Source organism: Pleurodeles waltl, chromosome 1_1 (genome assembly GCF_031143425.1).
Source record: "Pleurodeles waltl isolate 20211129_DDA chromosome 1_1, aPleWal1.hap1.20221129, whole genome shotgun sequence".
Lineage (NCBI taxonomy): Eukaryota > Metazoa > Chordata > Amphibia > Caudata > Salamandridae > Pleurodeles > Pleurodeles waltl.
The window spans coordinates 528,263,136-528,281,010 of NC_090436.1; the positions used below are offsets into that span (position 1 = coordinate 528,263,136).

General features: G+C 45.4%; 1 protein-coding gene across 4 annotated transcripts in view; it reads left to right on the top strand.

The window, feature by feature from the left end:
* FAM81B (family with sequence similarity 81 member B) overlaps positions 1–17,875 on the top strand; it is a 408,082-nt gene that overhangs the window by 272,299 nt on the left and 117,908 nt on the right. For all 4 annotated transcript variants that reach the window (XM_069225555.1, XM_069225546.1, XM_069225537.1 and 1 more), the window contains one exon: positions 8,591–8,697. In XM_069225555.1, coding sequence (XP_069081656.1) covers positions 8,591–8,697 — 107 coding nt within the window. The remainder of the gene's footprint in view (positions 1–8,590; positions 8,698–17,875) is intronic.

Here is a 17,875-nt window from a genome sequence, read left to right on the forward strand (position 1 = left end):
AGTTTGTTAATTGGGAGCCAGTCGAGGTCTTTAAGATGCTTAGAAATGTGAATGCATGGTGAGAGTTCGATTGTGAGTCTGGTTGATGTATTTTAGATGACCTGGAGTCTCTTGGTGAGCTGTGTCTTGATGCTGGTATAGAGTGTGTTTCCATAGTTCAGCTTGCTGGTGATCAGGGCCTATGTGATGGTTCTTTGGGTGTTGAGTGGTTTTTCTAAGAAGCTTGAGGGTGTGGAAGCAGGGGGTGAGACCCAAATGATCTTGCTGGGCATGGAAATTTGGTTGTCCATGGCTTGGTTTAATGGGTTAGGTGTCAGTCCTAGTTTGAGTGGCCACCAGGGCCCAGTCCAGAGTGAGGTGTTTTGTAGGAAGGAGTACCACCTCCATCTTGTCTTTTCTTGTCATGAAGAATTTATAGCTTTTATTGATCTTTTGCAGAAAGTTTTACTCAACCACTTCTCTACCCAGTCTCCTTGCCCACTGACCCCATTTCTGTCACCTCCGTTTATTTGTTAACTTCGGCCTATCCTACTCGCCTTGTCCACTGTCTCTGGCTGTGCTCCTTACCCTTTTCCTGCACCTTCTATTTGACTTCTTGACCTCCTATCTGCTTCCATCCACTCTCCTCCCGCTAGTACTACTCTCTGTTTTCCACCCATGCCCCTGCTATCAGCTCTTGACATAACTGGTGTCTCTCTTCCTTTACTTTTCCCTTGAACCCCCTCTCCCTACTCTACCCTCACAGCTCCACCTCTTTGTTTCTTTATACACTCTTCTTGACCTCCTCGGTTTGCTCCCCTGATCTATTACTAAATCTTTCGATGTGCTCTTCTCACACCTTGTTATGTATACTTTCTTAGCCTCTTTTTTCTTTCTCTTGGCCCACTTGCTCGCCTTCTTCCATCTGTCAACCCACTCTCCTCTTCCCTGACCTCCTCTCATTTATTACAAAACCAGGCATCATCATACATTGTGCACAAGTGACTGAAGCCTTGAAGCTCACTCCGTCTCATTCACTGCATGTGATTCATCTCATTAGACTCATCATCCATACCATCATATTGACAGCCTCACATTCACTGCAGAAAACTCACCTTATCACAGTCGCCAACACACACACACCATCACTCATTCCAGGAATTAATCAATCCTCTGCCCCTGATTCAAACAAGACAACCGCTCATCTCCATCTTGCTGCCACCTTATTAGCATTATAGTCTCTTGGGACACAAATGTTAAATCATATGATAGAATTTAATTTCAAGAAGTAGAAGCATGGATCGAAGAAAACCAAGTCATACCATTTTATTAGACAGGATTTAGGTCAGGAGGCAGCACTTGGGGTAATATAATGACAGTGTGAATTTTGGAACAGCAGGCAATTACACAGAAGCGTGTCTCCCTTTTTTCCTGCTTTATTGACTATTAAGCATCCTTTGATAAGATTGACAAACATATTTTATGGAAAAACTGTTCTCAGGGGGAATTCCAACAGTGTTATTGAGGGCTCTAATATCGCTATTCTACGATACGTGGGTATAAAATTAAAGTTGCCAAATGGCACGGGTCTCAAAGAGAAAACCCACAAAGAGAGGCTAAAAGCAGGGATGTATCCTGGCCCCAGTCCTTTTTAATCTTTACACAGCTGACATAATGGACTTATTAGGCAAAGCAAGATCATTTCAACCTAGAATACAGAATCACCATATTAAATGCTTGCAGTATGCTGGCAACCTTTTATTGATGGATCAAACCTATATCGGCCTACAAAGAGCATTAAGAAAATTATATTAGTACAGCCAGGATACCAAGGTAACACTCAACTAACAAAAATCGAAGATTATGATCTTTGGAAAATTTGCAAAGCCAGGAAAAATGACACTTAGGGTGAGCAATTTTACTTTACATTGCAGCCTACATTTACCTTGGTATCTGGTTAATAGAAAAATGTTCCTCAATACTCCACTTAACTAACATAAGACAGGCGGGCAAGCCTTACTTATGGTTTATGTAGACTTCATGGCAAATTACATAGTTTGACAGCCAATCTAATCTTTATTGTCACAGGAGTTTGGTATACAAGTAGACAAGATCTTGTATGCAAAGTGGACTTCCTAAAACACTGCCACCTAGTCACCAACTCAAAGACTAGCAGCTTGAAACACATCATCAGCCTATTTTTTGAAGGAGGAAAAAAACAACAGCGACCAGAATCTAGTTATTTGATGGAGCAATCCATGTTCTTGAAATCAACCATATACTGGAAAATGAAATGACCAGACTTAGGGGGTCATTACAACCCTGGCGGACGGTGTTAAAGCAGCGGTAAGACCGCCAACAGGCTGGCGGTCTTTTTTTGAGGATTATGACTATGGCGGTTAACGCCATGGTCAACCGCCGCTTCTCCGTTCCGCCCGCCAGGGCGGAGACGAGCGCTGGGCTGGAGACCTGGATCTCCAGCCCGGCGGCCGTGACAATACCGCCGCTGGTATTTTGACCCGGCTTACCGCTGTGGATTTCCAGTGGTAGGAACCGCCATGAAATCCATGTCGGTAAGCACTATCAATGCCAGGGAATTCCTTCCCTGGCACTGATAGGGGTCTCCCCCACCCCAACTCCCTCCCCTACGACCCCCACCACTCCTGCCACCCCCCAAAGGTGGCAGGAGCCCCCTCCCCACCCCGACATTACCTTACACATACGCACGCAGGCACCACCAACACACATACACGCACACACACCGACATACATGCCAACATCCACACAGTCAGACACGCACACCCACATACAAACATACACGCGCACATCCACACAGACATACCTACAGACATACACGCACTCATTCCCAATCACACAACACCCCCGCAAGCATACACACACTCACACACCCCCTCCACATACACCCACGCACACCCCCATGCAACCACACAACACACCCCCCTCCCCTAACGGACGATCGACTTACCTGTTCCGTCGATCCTCCGGGAGGGGACGGGAGCCGACACCACACCACCAACAGAACACCGTGGTCGTGATTCGCTGGGCGGTGTTCTGTTGGCGTGGCGGTGGAGGTGGAGCAACCTCCACTTCCCCGCCGCCCGTCACTATGGCTGTTGGCGCCTCTTTATCGGGAAAACGACGTAGAGCTGCTAACAGTCATAATACGCCGAGCGGAAAACCGCCACCACTGGCGGTCTTCAGCACGGCGGTCCCTCAGCGGTCTTGTGAAAAGACCGCCGAGGTTGTAATGACCTCCTAAGTCTTAAATCTGCACTTGAATCCCAAACAATACTTGTAAGTCTAGGGTAAAATACCTTAAAACACAGTCTCATTGTTAATCATTGAATCTTACAATTTGTTGAATGCCCAATACTACCTAATAGAATACACCTACACAAATCAGTACTGCAGAAAATCCTACAAATGAGATTCATGCTGTTCCCAATAAAAGAGTTTAGGTCATCGTGGGTGTAGGAAATTGGATTATTGTTTGAGGGGCGTGAAGCCTTTCTCAAGCAACAACCACAATCCTTGTCAGGGTGAACCACAAAAGTCACTAAATTAACCTGTGCTTAACCCTCTGGTAACTTGGCGTATAGGAGTCAGGCTCAACTTTGAGGCAAAGTGTGAAGTATTTATGCAGCACACAAGCAGTAATACAGTGAAAACACAACACAAGCAAAATTTTAAACCAATTTAGGGAAATAAATTATAGTTTAATAAATAATCTGAGACCAAAATTACAAAAATCCATTATGATGAACTGGAGATATTGAATTTTAAGGTGTTAGATAAAAATAGTGTCAACTGAGGGCATGTGGGTGCACCCAACTGGGGTAAAGTCACAAGTCCAGGCTGACCACAATGAAGTGCAAGTCGGGTACAGGATCAAGTTTGGCACTCAGGGAACTGTACCATATGTCCTTGGTGCAAGGTTTGCGCAGTGTGGCTTTACAAGACTGCATTTTGGTTCCAATAAGGCTTTCAGTTATGCGGCAAGGCATTTGTGGGGCTTTACAGCAGTTGTGATGAAGTTTTCAGCTGTGCAGCAATGGATTTGCATTGCTTGGCATAGGTTCCTATGAAGTTTTCAGCTGTGCAGAGCAGTGTTGAGGGCCTTGTGTCACTTGGCGTCAGTTACGATGACATGATGACGTTTGCAGATAAGCAGTAAAGCTTTGCAGGGCTTTGCATCTGATTTAGTGCAACCTTCAATTAAGCCAAGAGGAGTTCTCTCTGAGGCCAGTCAAAGGTCTAGGACCAGGGAGACACATCTTTGGGATCAGATACTCACTCCAGCAGAGGCCAACAGGGCCCAGGAAAGACCAGTTGCAGCAGGTCAGCTGGGAAGTTACAGGAAGGCTTCTGGAGCTTGTTGTGTCCCTGTGGCTCACAGCAAGAGGTCACCCGCCTGATCCGTCGAGTCACTCCGGTAGCTTGGGATGAAGGGAGAAGGTCCAGTCTTCCTTTTTAGACAGCAAGGAACTCCTCAATCAGCAGGGCAGTCCTCCAGCAGCAGGGCATCCCTTCTTCTGTGGTGGCCACAGTTGGGTGTTCTGATGAGGGTCCTGGAGGTCCAATATATACACCTGCTGCCACCCTTTAAAGTGGACTAATCTTCTAGTCCACCTCCATTTCTGGTTCAGGAAAGTTCCTTCCTTCCCCCTTTTTCCCCCTGCCCAGGCTCTAAAAGGTCTAGGGTAACAAAAGGCTGGTGTTAAGTTCCCTTGTAAGTATACTGGAGGCAGTCCTTTGAAATATTTGTGGGGCAGGGAACAGCGCTGCTCCTTCCATCCTGGCAGGATGGCCCTTCCTAGATACACCCAGGTCTTATTGTTCACTGTCTTGGCCCATACGCATTCCTGATGACAGAGCAATTAACAGGCCTAAGGAACTGGCAACTCCTAGAAGGCCTCAGAAGGTTTAGGGCAGGAAAATGCCAACTTTCTAAAAGTGGCATTTTTAAAATTGTAATCTGACTTTACCATGGAAGAGGTTTTCAAATTACAGTTCATTTGAGTCCAAACATGACATTTCTACCTACTCCCAATCAAAAGTTAGCATTTATTAAATATATTAAAGTAACCCAAATGTATCCTATGGGAGAGGTAGACCTTTCAATAGGGAAAAATGAATGCAGAGGTTTTTTACTACCAGGACATGTAAAACTTAAAAACACATGTCCTATTTTTTAAATACAATGCACCTTGCCCTGTGAGCTGTTTAGGGCCTACTTTAGGGTTGGCTTATATATATAACAAAATTGAAGGTTTAGGCCTGGCAAAAGGTTTATTATGCCATGATGATTTGGCAGTTTAAAACTGCACTACAGGATGCAATGCCAGAACTAAACATGTTTTAAAAGGCAAAAAGAACATATGACGGACAGAATGCTGAACAATGTCAAACATTCACCCACAGTCACAGATCTGCACCTAAATCCATTGTTTGTTACTCATCACACCATTCCAGTTAGAACCTGTCATATGCAAATCGGTCTCAACCATGCTCCCCGTGGGAACTTCCCAATCTGAATTGCCAGGCCAGATTCTCCCTGGACCAGAAAAAAGCTTCCTGGGACCGGTTTCGGGGTATCACCCACCATCAGCCAGGCTAGGAAGAAAGCAGCCTGGCAGTTCGGCCTGAACTGCTCCTTTGGGGAGCAGGGTCAAGATGGATTAGCAGATGGCTGGGTCCAAACAGGGATAGCAAGGTGGGCAAACAAAAAGATGAGGATACAGAACCAAGCGATAGCCGTAGCTGAGATTAATTCAGCCTTTTTGACTATAAATACGAGTTGTTTACTCACCTCCTTTGCTGCTGCCAGGTGGTCAGTCAAGAGAGAAAATTGCACTTAAAACAGACTATTCTCACCAATAAATTGACAAGGTGCAATGAGGCAGCAGGACATTGCCTAAACACTAAGGGGGTCATTCTGACCCTGGCGGTCGACCGCGGAAGCACCGCCAACAGGCTGGCGGTGCCTCCTGGGCCATTCTGACCGCGGCGGTAAAGCCGCGGTCAGAAAAGGGGAACCGGCGGTTTCCCGCCGGTTTTCCCCTGGCCCAGGGAATCCTCCATGCCGCCATGGGGATTCCGACCCCCTTCCCGCCATCCCGTTCCTGGCGGTAACAGGATGGCGGGAACGGGTGTCGTGGGGCCCCTGGGGGCCCCTGCACTGCCCATGCCACTGGCATGGGCAGTGCAGGGGCCCCCTAATAGGGCCCCATAATGATTTTCAGTGTCTGCTTAGCAGACACTGAAAATCGCGACGGGTGCCACTGCACCCGTCACACCCCAGCAACTCCGCCGGCTCCATTCGGAGCCGGCTTCATCGTTGCTGGGTCTTTCCCGCTGGGCTGGCGGGCGGCCTTTTGGCGGTCACCCGCCGGCCCAGCGGGAAAGCCAGAATGGCCGCCGCGGTCTTTTGACCGCGGTGCGGTCATTCGGCAGTTCCCGCCAGGCGGGCGGCTACTGCCGCCCGCCGCGGTTGGAATGACCGCCTATGTGTATATCTGAATTATGTCATTATGCAAAACATTTACAAATTGTTTTTCCAAAAACTTTCTTAGCCTTTTATAAGCTAGTTCGTTCAGCTTTCTTAATCTTCTACATTTTAGAACAATTTTGTCAACTTGACTATGAAGATATTGGACAACCTTTTTTTAAATTTCCTAGCTTCCTTTTAATGATTTTAATAATTAAATAACAATAAAGAATTACTAACTTTCTTACTCACTGCAATCAAACTTTCACCGCCACACCGGCCAGGTCCTATTGTGCTTTCTACACCACACTTATCATACCACTATCACTAACACTATCACAACAACGCCATGTGATTAGTTCAGGAACCCTTATGTACAAGATAGAATTCAATTTTTCCAGCTCCAGGACATGCCTTTGTATCTGAACAGAAGCTATGGCTTGAACTGGCATGAAGTGGCTAATTCCTAACTTACCCACATAGTCATCCATTTGGGCGCATCTACATGCGCATGTTTGCCTGTACACATGCAACAATTTAATATTTGCATGCGTGCATGTTTATTGTCTGTATTTCACCCTGCTTACTGCGTTTGTGTATATGTGTGTGTGGATATGTGTATGTGTGTGTGTTTGACTGCTTGTATGTGCCTTTAGTATGTCCATGTGTTGCTATATGTCAACATTCGCCAACATCAGTATGAATGCTTAAATGGGTTACGGTATTTCCGATGAAATGTGTACCTTTGAACCTGAAAGTATGTTGGTGTGTGTGTGTTACAGATACTTGTAGGTGTTTTGCTGTGCATATAAATCTCAAAATGGATGTATGATGTTAGTGCATATGTGCACGTGGGTGCCTGCATATGGTTTCTTTATTTGCATGCACTGCGCTAGGTCCACACCTACTAACTTTGCCAGTGCTTGTGTCTGATTGATGTTCAAGTAAATACCACATGGCAATAATTATTCACCAGCTTCTGCATGATGGATGCTCATGTCAATGCCATGGAAAATGTTTGTTCTCCACCAATTCGATATGAAAACTGAAGGGAGTATCAATAATTATTTATCCTTATGATTGTAATGCGATTGCTCGGCATTATTGTTAGCTGCACACCCTCATTTGGGAGGAGACATGTACGTCTACACCCAGGTGTAAATCTACACTCAGAAATGGTGAAACAGCAAAAGAGTGTAGATTTACACCTAAGTGTGGTAGTAAATATACATATGTATATTTAACTTTGTGAATAATTCCCATTGTGTTTAACGAATGTCTTATTCTTATAAAATGAAACAAAGCATTTGCCTACGTATTTCACTTTATGGTATTGTGTCTGTTCAAAAATGCTACTTTGTTGAATTGATGGGAAAATCATACACCAACTCAAAAGGCCTGGACCTCAAACTGCACATTGTAGTACTGCAAAACATATTACAAAATGCATGTCTTTCCAATACTTTTATGTGCAGAGTGCTCGGCTCCAGTTGCTGAGTATCCCCACATGTAAGTATAGGTTTTAGTAGTAAATGTGGGAAGGACACAGGGGAGTGGGTGGGAAAGGGTTTGGTCTACTAAAGATTACGATTAGGGGTTTACTGAGGGTCAGGGAAGGGTTTTGGTAGGAATGTCACCGACCCACACAAGAGTAAGCCATACTCAAGTGGTGGAGACAGGTAATTTACACTTTTGTAATAAATTCACACGTGGAGCTTGTGAACACCGAAAACAGTAAACTTACTATTAGGTGTAAACTTACTCAGAATTGTAATTTACATTTGGCCCATGGTTTTCAACTGTGTCTAAGCTGCATCAGGTTCAGAAGTTGACTTTATTTGTTCCTGTGAAATTGTTTGGCTATTTTGAGCCAAAAGTGTTTTTTTCCATAACGGTAAGAACGGCTTTTCAAAATAATTAAAACACTGGTAAATTGTATTACACCTTCTTTAAAGGGTTGTTGTCTATAACTGATGAGTGAGAGTAATAAGAAAGGGACAACATTAAATCGAGCTTGCTGCAACGTCTTTAAGGAAACAAGCGAAAAAGGTCACCAAGAATTTACTTGGCTCATCATGCTGTTCCGTTTTTTAATTAAATCAGGTAATGCAGCTATTAGGCAAGATGGAAACTTCCATTAGTGAGCAGAGCTCCAAAGCAAAGACAGCCCACGGGGAGCAGATCCATGAACTTCAGCTTCTGGACTACAAGTAAGTGGATGAAATATTTTAATTACACTAATGGGCATTGATGAGCGTCTGAGCACAATGACAGCCTGGCACAGGCCAGGAAAGTACATTCACCCATCTCTTCGCATTGAGAATGAGGCACGAACAGTATAAGTGAGACCCATGCATCAGAATCAAAGGCAAAAGGTTCTCATTACAACTGCTCAGCCGCAATAAAGCTGTTCCAAATATCAAAACAAAGTAGAAATCAAATGATGCAAGCCGAGCATGGGATGGAAACAAAGTAGTTCCTGAGATATCTTAATAAATGACATGCAAAAACAGCAACCTTTCAAAGGAATTTGTGCATAAACTGAATAGAAGTAATGCGTTCAAATCATTTTTTAAACATGCATCTATGTACACCCATTGGCATGTGGATGGATGGCTGATTGTTAGATTTCCCCCCGATTTACTACCCCGTTTTTGCTGAACCCATTTTTGTTGGCATTAGGATTCTCTGCACTTTACCCCTGTTAACCAGTGGTAAAATGATTGTTCTTTCTCCCTTAGTCATGGTAAACTCGTATACACATAACTGGCTGCTTTAATTTACCTTTAAGTCCCTAGTATATGATACTACGTGTACACGGGGCCTATAAATTATGTGCTATAAGTGCGCTACAGTACTCATTGTGCTACCCACTAAAGTAGCACTGTAGTTCACTCCTCAGGCCTGCCTGTGCAGTCTACACTACAGATGTTAAGCTGCCATATTGACCTAGCAAAAAAACCATTTTTTAGGTCTAAACCTTCCTTTTTAACACTTATAAGTGACCCCTAAGGAATACCTTGTATATTCATAGGGATGCATTGGTATTAAAAGAGTAGGACATGTGTACTTATGTTTTAATGTCCTGACAGTCAAAGACGCCTAAAGTCGTTTTTCACTGTGGGCAAAGTTACCTATCCCATAGTCTACCACTGAATTACCTTTTTACCTAATAAGTGATAATGTCAGTTTGGGAGCAGATAAATACTACTTCTTTCCATTTGAATTTTGATTTAAAATCCTCTTTAATGCTGAAATTGTAAAATTGCATTTTTTTCACATAAACCAAATGTGCCTTTCTACCAGTGTCACATGACAGATAATGGCTCTCCTGTTAAGTGATGTGTATTCCTTCCAGACAGGACAAAAGGGCTTTGGCTGTTCCTTGCCTGAGCAGAATGCCAGGGAGGAATGGAGTTTAATCAGCCCTTCCTGAGCTTCAAAGGGCCGTCTGAGGGCTGTGTCACCCACTTCCTAATTTTTGAAGCTGCCTTCCCTGTCACTGGCAAAACAGTTGATACCTGGGCCTGCATTCCCTTTGTTAGCCTAGACAGTTTGGAGCCAGAACCAGAGAAGGGTGAAGAGCTGACCAGAACCAGTTTACGGGTAGACAAAAGAGAGGCACACCAATACACAGGCTAGCACTGCATATATAAGTGGCACCCTCAGCATCTCTCATCAGCACACTCTGGAACCTCTGGCAGATTCAGAAAAAGGGCTACTATGGTGTCTGAAGAAGGAAGACTTAACCTGCTCGCCTTGAATCCTCAGAACTGACTCCAAGGGTCAGTTGGCTGATCTCCTGTTTGAGCTACATGGACACAACAAGTATACGGAACCCTTTTCTGCAACTGTCCAGATGCCCAGCACTAACTGGACCTGCCTTAGCCCTGATGCTGGCCTCTGCTGGAGTAAGTCTTGATCCCAAGCTGCGCCTCCCTAGGTCTTTACCGTTGGCTTGTGTCAGTGTGCACTCCTCCACCCTGAAATCCACAAGAACTGGACCAAAGGTGAAAATCCAGAAGTTTGGAGCTCTTTGCAACAGCGAATGACCGCCCCCGTCTCCCGCCAATGCGGAGACCCGATGGCGACCAGTTGTTCACACCAACAACGATCTCCTTGAGGCTCCAGCCAACATGATGCAACCGGCTGAGGCTCCTCGCAAGAAACAAAACTGTGTGAGGAGGTAAACTTCCACCGGGATAAATCTGATACCTGTGTCTGACCTGCACTCCATCACATTGGCCTTTGATCCAAACAAATACAACCAGATAACCACAAGTGGCTCTTTTTGCTTCCCAGCTGTATTTTTACTTGAATCAAAAAAGTAAAAACTATGTTTCTACTTATTAGATTAATATTGTTTTGGTATCGTTATTTATTAACATTTACTTTTTTTTAAAGTTGGTTTAGGAATTTTCTAGTGTTTTGTTTTTGCTTTATTACTGTTTGAGTACTGCATAGATACTTTGCACATTTCCCCTAAGATAAACCTGACTGCTTTGTCCCTTTGTCCCAAGTTGCCAGAGTTTTAAGCACAGGTTTATTTCATGACTTTTGTTGTTCATCCTGCCAAGGATTGTGCTGGTTACTTGTGGAAGCTATTATCTTTCTCAGCTAATAACCAAGGGGCATATGTACGAAAGCTTTTTCCCATAGACAGAGAATGGGTAAAATCCTTTGGTACATCTGGCCCCAAATTTCTTACTCTGATGAATCGGGGTTCTATGCAGCTACACAATAGCTTATGTTATGTTCTATGGTGCTGTCTTTGTTTTCTAGTTTTTGTATTTGCAGTGTGTCACTACGCAAGCCTTCCAAAGCACTTTACATATTGAATAGGCACGCATTCACAGAAACATTTACACACCAGTCCTAACATGAGATATGTATACAGGTAAGTGATAGGAACTTTCAGAAGTTACAGACCTGCAGTGGACCTGTTTTGTCCTCACAGCGGGTTCAACAGAAGTACTTTCACTGGTGATTTGAGTTAGTAAGTAGATGTTTTAGGATGGCTTTGAATAATGTGAGAAGGGAGATGTGCATACTTTGGTTGATAGAGAGTTACAGATTTTTAGGGCACTGCTGGAGAAGTAATGATTCATGGTGGAATTTTTCTTGTACTAGCAAGATTGTGTTACAAGAAGGCCCTCTCCTTTTGGTCTTTCCTTCCTCTAGCCGGGCTCAATTTATTTGGTATATATTTTGGGGAAACCATGTGTATGCGATGCCGGAGATCTTGTATGATTTTCATGCCTCAAGGAAAAGTCAATCCAATGATGCCCAGATCATAACAAATTATTTAATTTCCTAGATCTAGAGATTAATTGGGCAGCAGACTAAAGGAGTGTTTTTGCAGGGGCAAGTCGGTTTTCAGTAGGCGTATGAATAACGCACTGCTCTATTCCATTGTATATATGACCATGGTCGTTACTAGAATCTTAAATTCTGATTGGTTAAGGAAAAGTTTGTTTAATGTTACAAATAATTCTGAGATGGCTTTTGACATTGAATTATCTTAACATATGTGCAGCTAGCTCATCCCTGCTAAGGTTAAAGTTGTCCAGAGCCTGAACTGTAATTTCTTCACAGTCTGGGGCGTCCTGGGATTGGCTTGAAAAGCAGGGCACCTCCTTCCAGGCACATACCCCTGGCAATGTTCGCGAGGACCTCCCAGCAGATGTCTCCTTCATCTCAGGACATGTCAGGGGCACAAGACATTGTTTCCTTCTCCTCCCTTAAATGACCAAGCCCAGGAGAGCTAAAACTTAGACCTGGTGGCAGCAAACACCTTCTGAGCCTTTCCCGGGCTGACCAGAGTACGTCCACTGATAGCTGGTTGACCAAGGTGAACCAAATCCACTTCCCACACTCACACCCTAAACAGCGGACAATGTCTTCTGACATTAGGCTGGTCTGTGCACTTGTAGTGTATTGTTTATAACACACTTATCGAACTCTCCGTGCATTGATGTGGTGCGATACTGCTATCTCCATCTGCCCTAGGTTCCCTTCTGTCTCCACCTCTTCTTAGCTCAGGGGCTCACCCTCTCCTTCCTCTGGCCCACTCTCACAAGTGCCCATTAGTCTGCCTTGAAGGAACTATACTACCCTTTCATACAGGTTTGAACAGTAGGCATGTAACCCTCTGTTCTTGGTATTGTAGTTCTTTTTGGGCGTCATGGCCCTAATAGTTCTCTTGAAATAGTGAGTATGCTGGTCACCATCTCCTTCATGAGCAACAGGTTGTCCCTCCACCATTATCCCTTCCTAAGTGGCTGCCAGGGAGCTGCCTAGAAAATTATAACTGCACCTCTCTTTCTATGCAAACACAGTTAACAGCACTTATCCATCATGGCACTGGAATATTAAAAGGATGCACACTCCATGAAAAACATACCAGGTCCATCCTTACTTAAAAAGGCACGGGTTACAGATAGCCCTACAACAGGAATCTGACATAATGATGGCAGAGGGTGCTGCATCCAGAAATGATGAAGAGGCCAATTCTTTGCCACTAACTACTAGGCCTATGCTAGGTAGGCACTCATTTGGCTCAAAGCAGGAGTCCAGTTTGTAGTTTATTGGGAACACCTTGATAAGGAGAATAGGTTTGTCGTCCTTTAGGGTCTCTTTGACGCTAGTCCCCTGGTCCTTGCCATCATCTATGCCACTATAACCAATCAAACCCTATGTTTCCAACAACTTTCCAGGCTGCTCACTCCTGGGCTCACATCCTGTGAATGGGCCGACTTTAACTGTGTCCTCCAAACAGACTTAGATAGGTCTCATTCTCCACTCCTCTCCACTCCAACCGTCCATCCTGAGCACCCGGGCACTCTCCGACTGGTTCACTCACTGTACTCTCAAAGATGTCCAGCACCATTTTGCTCTGTTCTGCACGACTTGTACATATGCTGTGACCAAACAGTATGCTCAGAAGGACTTTTGTCTCTGGTGCCCCACTTCCTACTTATGTAGGGGCCATGCTCCAATCATAATCCCTGCTCTTTCACTTACATTCTCACTCACCCATGCCTACTTGGCATCTCCAACTGACTGTTGTTGAGAACTCAGCTTTTCAGGTGATCACTGAAGACAATATCCACTCTTTCTTTGCCAAAAATGAAAGTACTGCCTGCACTGCTCTAATGGAGTGAGACGCTTTCAAAGTGGTAACTTATGGGATCAGTATTAGCACCACAATTGGAGCCTGTATGATCCTGGAGTGGATCTTGGAATGCGCAAGGATGAACATATAGATACAGAGACATGTTGGTTGATTACCCGAACCTGAGGTATCACTCAGTGAGATCCGAGAGAAGGTTACCACAATAGTCAATAGGCTGCAATGCTTAGACTATAGTTCCTATTCCCCTCGTACCTCTTGAACAAATGTGGCTGATTACTGGCCTGGTTGGTCAACAATGAAAACGGGGTGCAGTTGATCTCCTCCCTCTGGAATTCTAGAGGGCCCTAGTTCTCTCTGAGGGTGATATCCATATTTCTATTCTGGAATATTACTCTGGGCTTTATGACCCCCAACCAAACCCTCTTGGCTCAGAGTTATTGTACCCCTCCCTAGTTTCCACCAAATCCCATGGGAGCAAATAGTGCCCCATTACAATTCAGGACATCAAAAGGGCTATTGCAGACCTAACCCCAGGAAAGACTCCTTGCATCAATCTACTTCCCTCAGAATTTAAAAAAGCCTGCTTATCCTGTGTGGCTCCAAAATTATCCCAGGTAAATGAATCAGCAGCAGCTGAGGGTAGTCTGGCCGCCTCCTTACAGGAGACATTACTCACCCCAATCCTAAAGTTGGGCAAAGACCCACAAGATCCTGCTTCCTGGCATCCTAAATCTTTCCTTAGCACTTACTATAAAATATTTAGCAAGATCCTACTTGACCGAATCCTTCAGGTTCTTCCTCATAATGGCTTCATTCCAGGCCACACACCTGTCAGAACATAAGACAGCTTTAAGCGGTCAAGGAAGTAGCCCTCCAACCCTTTCCCAATTTAGCCTGTACTGTACTGGACTGGGAAAATCCTTTGATACCCTCATATGAGATTATGGGCCTCATTCTGACTTTGGCGGGCGGCGGAGGCCGCCCGCCAAAGTCCCGCCGTCAGAATACCGCCGCGCGGTCAAAAGAGTTTCCCGCTGGGCTGGCGGGCGACCGCCAGAAGGCCGCCCGCCAGCCCAGCGGGAAACCCCCTTCCATGAGGATGCCGGCTCCGAATGGAGCCGGCGCAGTGGAAGGGGTGCGACGGGTGCAGTTGCACCCGTCGCGATTTTCAGTGTCTGCTTGGCAGACACTGAAAATCATAGTGGGGCCCTGTTAGGGGGCCCCTGCAGTGCCTATGCCATTGGCATGGGCACTGCAGGGGCCCCCAGGGGCCCCACGACACCCGTTACCGGAAGGAATTCCCTGGCACTGATAGTGCTTACTGCCATGGATTTCATGGCGGTTCCAAACCCCATGAAATCCATGGCGGTAAGCCGGGTCATGATACCGCCGGCGGTCTTGTGACGGCCGCCGGGCTGGAGACCCAAGTCTCCAGCCCAGCGGTCATCTCCGCCATGGCGGTCTGATCGGAAAAGTGGCGGATGACCATGTCGGTAACCTCCATGGTCATAATTCCAATTTTTTTACCGCCAGCCTGTTGGCGGTAAGACCGCCACTTCTCCGTCAACCGCCAGGGTCGTAATGACCCCCTAAGTCTCTGAAGGGCCACAAATGGTCTTCTTGGATATAATAATACAAATGATTTGAAATTAAATGTAGAAAGAGAACGACAATTAAATTTGGTTATGCAAAATCTAACTTAGTTTGGAATCTGGGAGACCAAACGATCTTGACGATGCAAGCTTGTCAGTATTTGGGAATTTGGATTGGCTCAAAACTCACATTTAAATCAACTGAAAGCCGTGAAAAGCCAAGCACTGTATCTGCAGCATCAATTTAGGATGAAACATAATAGCCTGCATATCCCCACAAGGACAAGTGTGCCTCAGATATTTTGAACCAAGATGGTACCAGCCATCATCTATGGAGCTCCCACTTGGGGGACCAACTTGCATCCTGATCTGGAGCAAATTAAATCTGGGGAAATTTGTATTGTCTTTGGACTACCAAAGAATACACCTGCTAGCCAATTTCGGTTTGAGTTTGGAAAAGTCCACCTACCAACGTCTGCTGATGCCCAATTTTTTAAGTATTGTTTTCACCTGAGAAATGCACCTTCTGGTTCTTTAAAAGCAAGTATCTAGAAAGAGCAACAAGTTAATTTTAAAATTCAGAAAGACAATGTTATTCTAAATTAGAACTCTTTGTTAGGAAAACTGCAGCTAAATGAACTCTGGGACAGAAAGACAGAATATTGTCAATATAACTTAGGAGTAAATCAAGCATTTATTGCTTATTCCTATAAAAACAGCCAAGAGCTGATTTGCTTTTACCAGCATTCCAGAGACATTGGGGGTCATTCCGACCCTGGCGCTCCATGACCGCCAGGGCCGGGGACTGCGGAAGCACCGCCAACAGGCTGGCGGTGCTTCCTGGGCCATTCTGACCGCGGTGGTAAAGCCGCGGTCAGAAAAGGGCAACCGGTGGTTTCCCGCCGGTTTACCCCTGGCCCAGGGAATCCTCAATGGCGGCACTGCTTGCAGCGCCGCCATGGGGATTCCGACCCCCTTCCCGCCATCCTGTTCCTGGTGTTTTTTACTGCCAGGAACAGGATGGCGGGAACGGGTGTCGTGGGGCCCCTGGGGGCCCCTGCACTGCCCATGCCACTGGCATGGGCAGTGCAGGGGCCCCCTGACGGGGCCCCATAATGATTTTCAGTGTCTGCTTTGCAGACACTGAAAATTGCGACGGGTGCCACTGCACCCGTCGCACCCCTACAACTCTGCCGGCTCCATTCGGAGCCGGCTTCATTGTTGAGGGGGGTTTCCCGCTGGGCCGGCGGGCGGCCTTCTGGCGGTCGCCCGCCAGCCCAGCGGGAAAGCCAGAATTGCCGCCGCGGTCTTTTGACCGCGGTGCGGTCATTCGCGGTTCCCTCCAGGCGGCGCCGGGGTCAGAATGACCCCTATAATCCTGTCTTATCTCGATCTCCATATAAAACAAGCTTTACGGGTAAAATATATTAATTTTAGGCACCTACTTATACCTTTAAAAACAACCTTATTGTGCATGTGTTGTAGAGGATGTGGGCAGCACTCTGAGTCTCTATCTCAGAGTGCTAGCAGCGCTGCCCTGGGGATTATGACACCCCCTCCCCCCCCATCTGCCAGCTTTTGCACGGCAGAGACAGGGTGCAGGAGGACATGGACAGTGCAGGAGACCCAATGGAAAGCCCTGTTGCGCTTTTCACTGCCTGAATTACAGGCAGTGAAAAAGCGTGACGGGTGCTGTCGCACCCCAGCACCGCAACATTGCCGCCTGCTCGATTACGAGCTGGCGTCAATATTGTGGTGAGTTTCCTGCTGGGCCCAGCGGGAAACTCATAATAGGGTCGGCGGGCAGAAGAGTGGTGGTTTTCCGGCCCAAAGGATTTGGCGGGCGTCCTCGCCGCCCGCCAAACTCATAATGAGGCCCCGAAACGTTTGCACTTTATGTTTTTTATTCTCTCTAGCACAAGGGCGGTGACTAATCTACTTTGGAAAAGATGTAATCTTCTGTTGTTGTACTAATGTACTTTTTTGTATATATCGTTGTAAGGTTTGGTATAGTATCTTGGTGCTGTTCAATTTTACATAATTTATCCAGCAAGGGATTGATGGTCAGTTAGCGCTGGTAGACATGTATCTCTCTGATGCTAATAACCAATGCACTTTATTGTTCATAATGTTGCTAGTCTTGTGTTACATTCCATTGATACAACGAGGGCTAGACGTGAACCCAGCTATGGTAGTTGCAGTCACTAAAATTATTGCAATTTACCAATGCACTTCATTGATCATAACGTGGGGCTAGGTTCTTCTTATATTTTATTATTATTTTATTTCTCAACGTAAATGTATACAAATTTAGATGAGCAGATTTTATCAAATAATGAACATTGGAATGTTTTGCAATCCTGAGATTTTTGAAGGTTGAAGTGTGTTGTGTAATCTGTAAATAATTTTGGGGCATAGCACTAGCCTGTGTTTATGTTCTTTTGGTTTAAATGCATTATGTTTTGATTAATATAATGTTTTTTGAATAATCAATCAATAAATTTGACTTAACCTGAAAATACTAAATATATCTCCTCCTATGGTCCCACAATATCCCTGGTGAGTCTCCCCTAACTCCAGGGCCAAATTACAGGCCTGAATTCATGCCACTGGGATGAGGCGCACATAAGCTGTTGGGGTGACCTTTTCCTTGATCGCCAA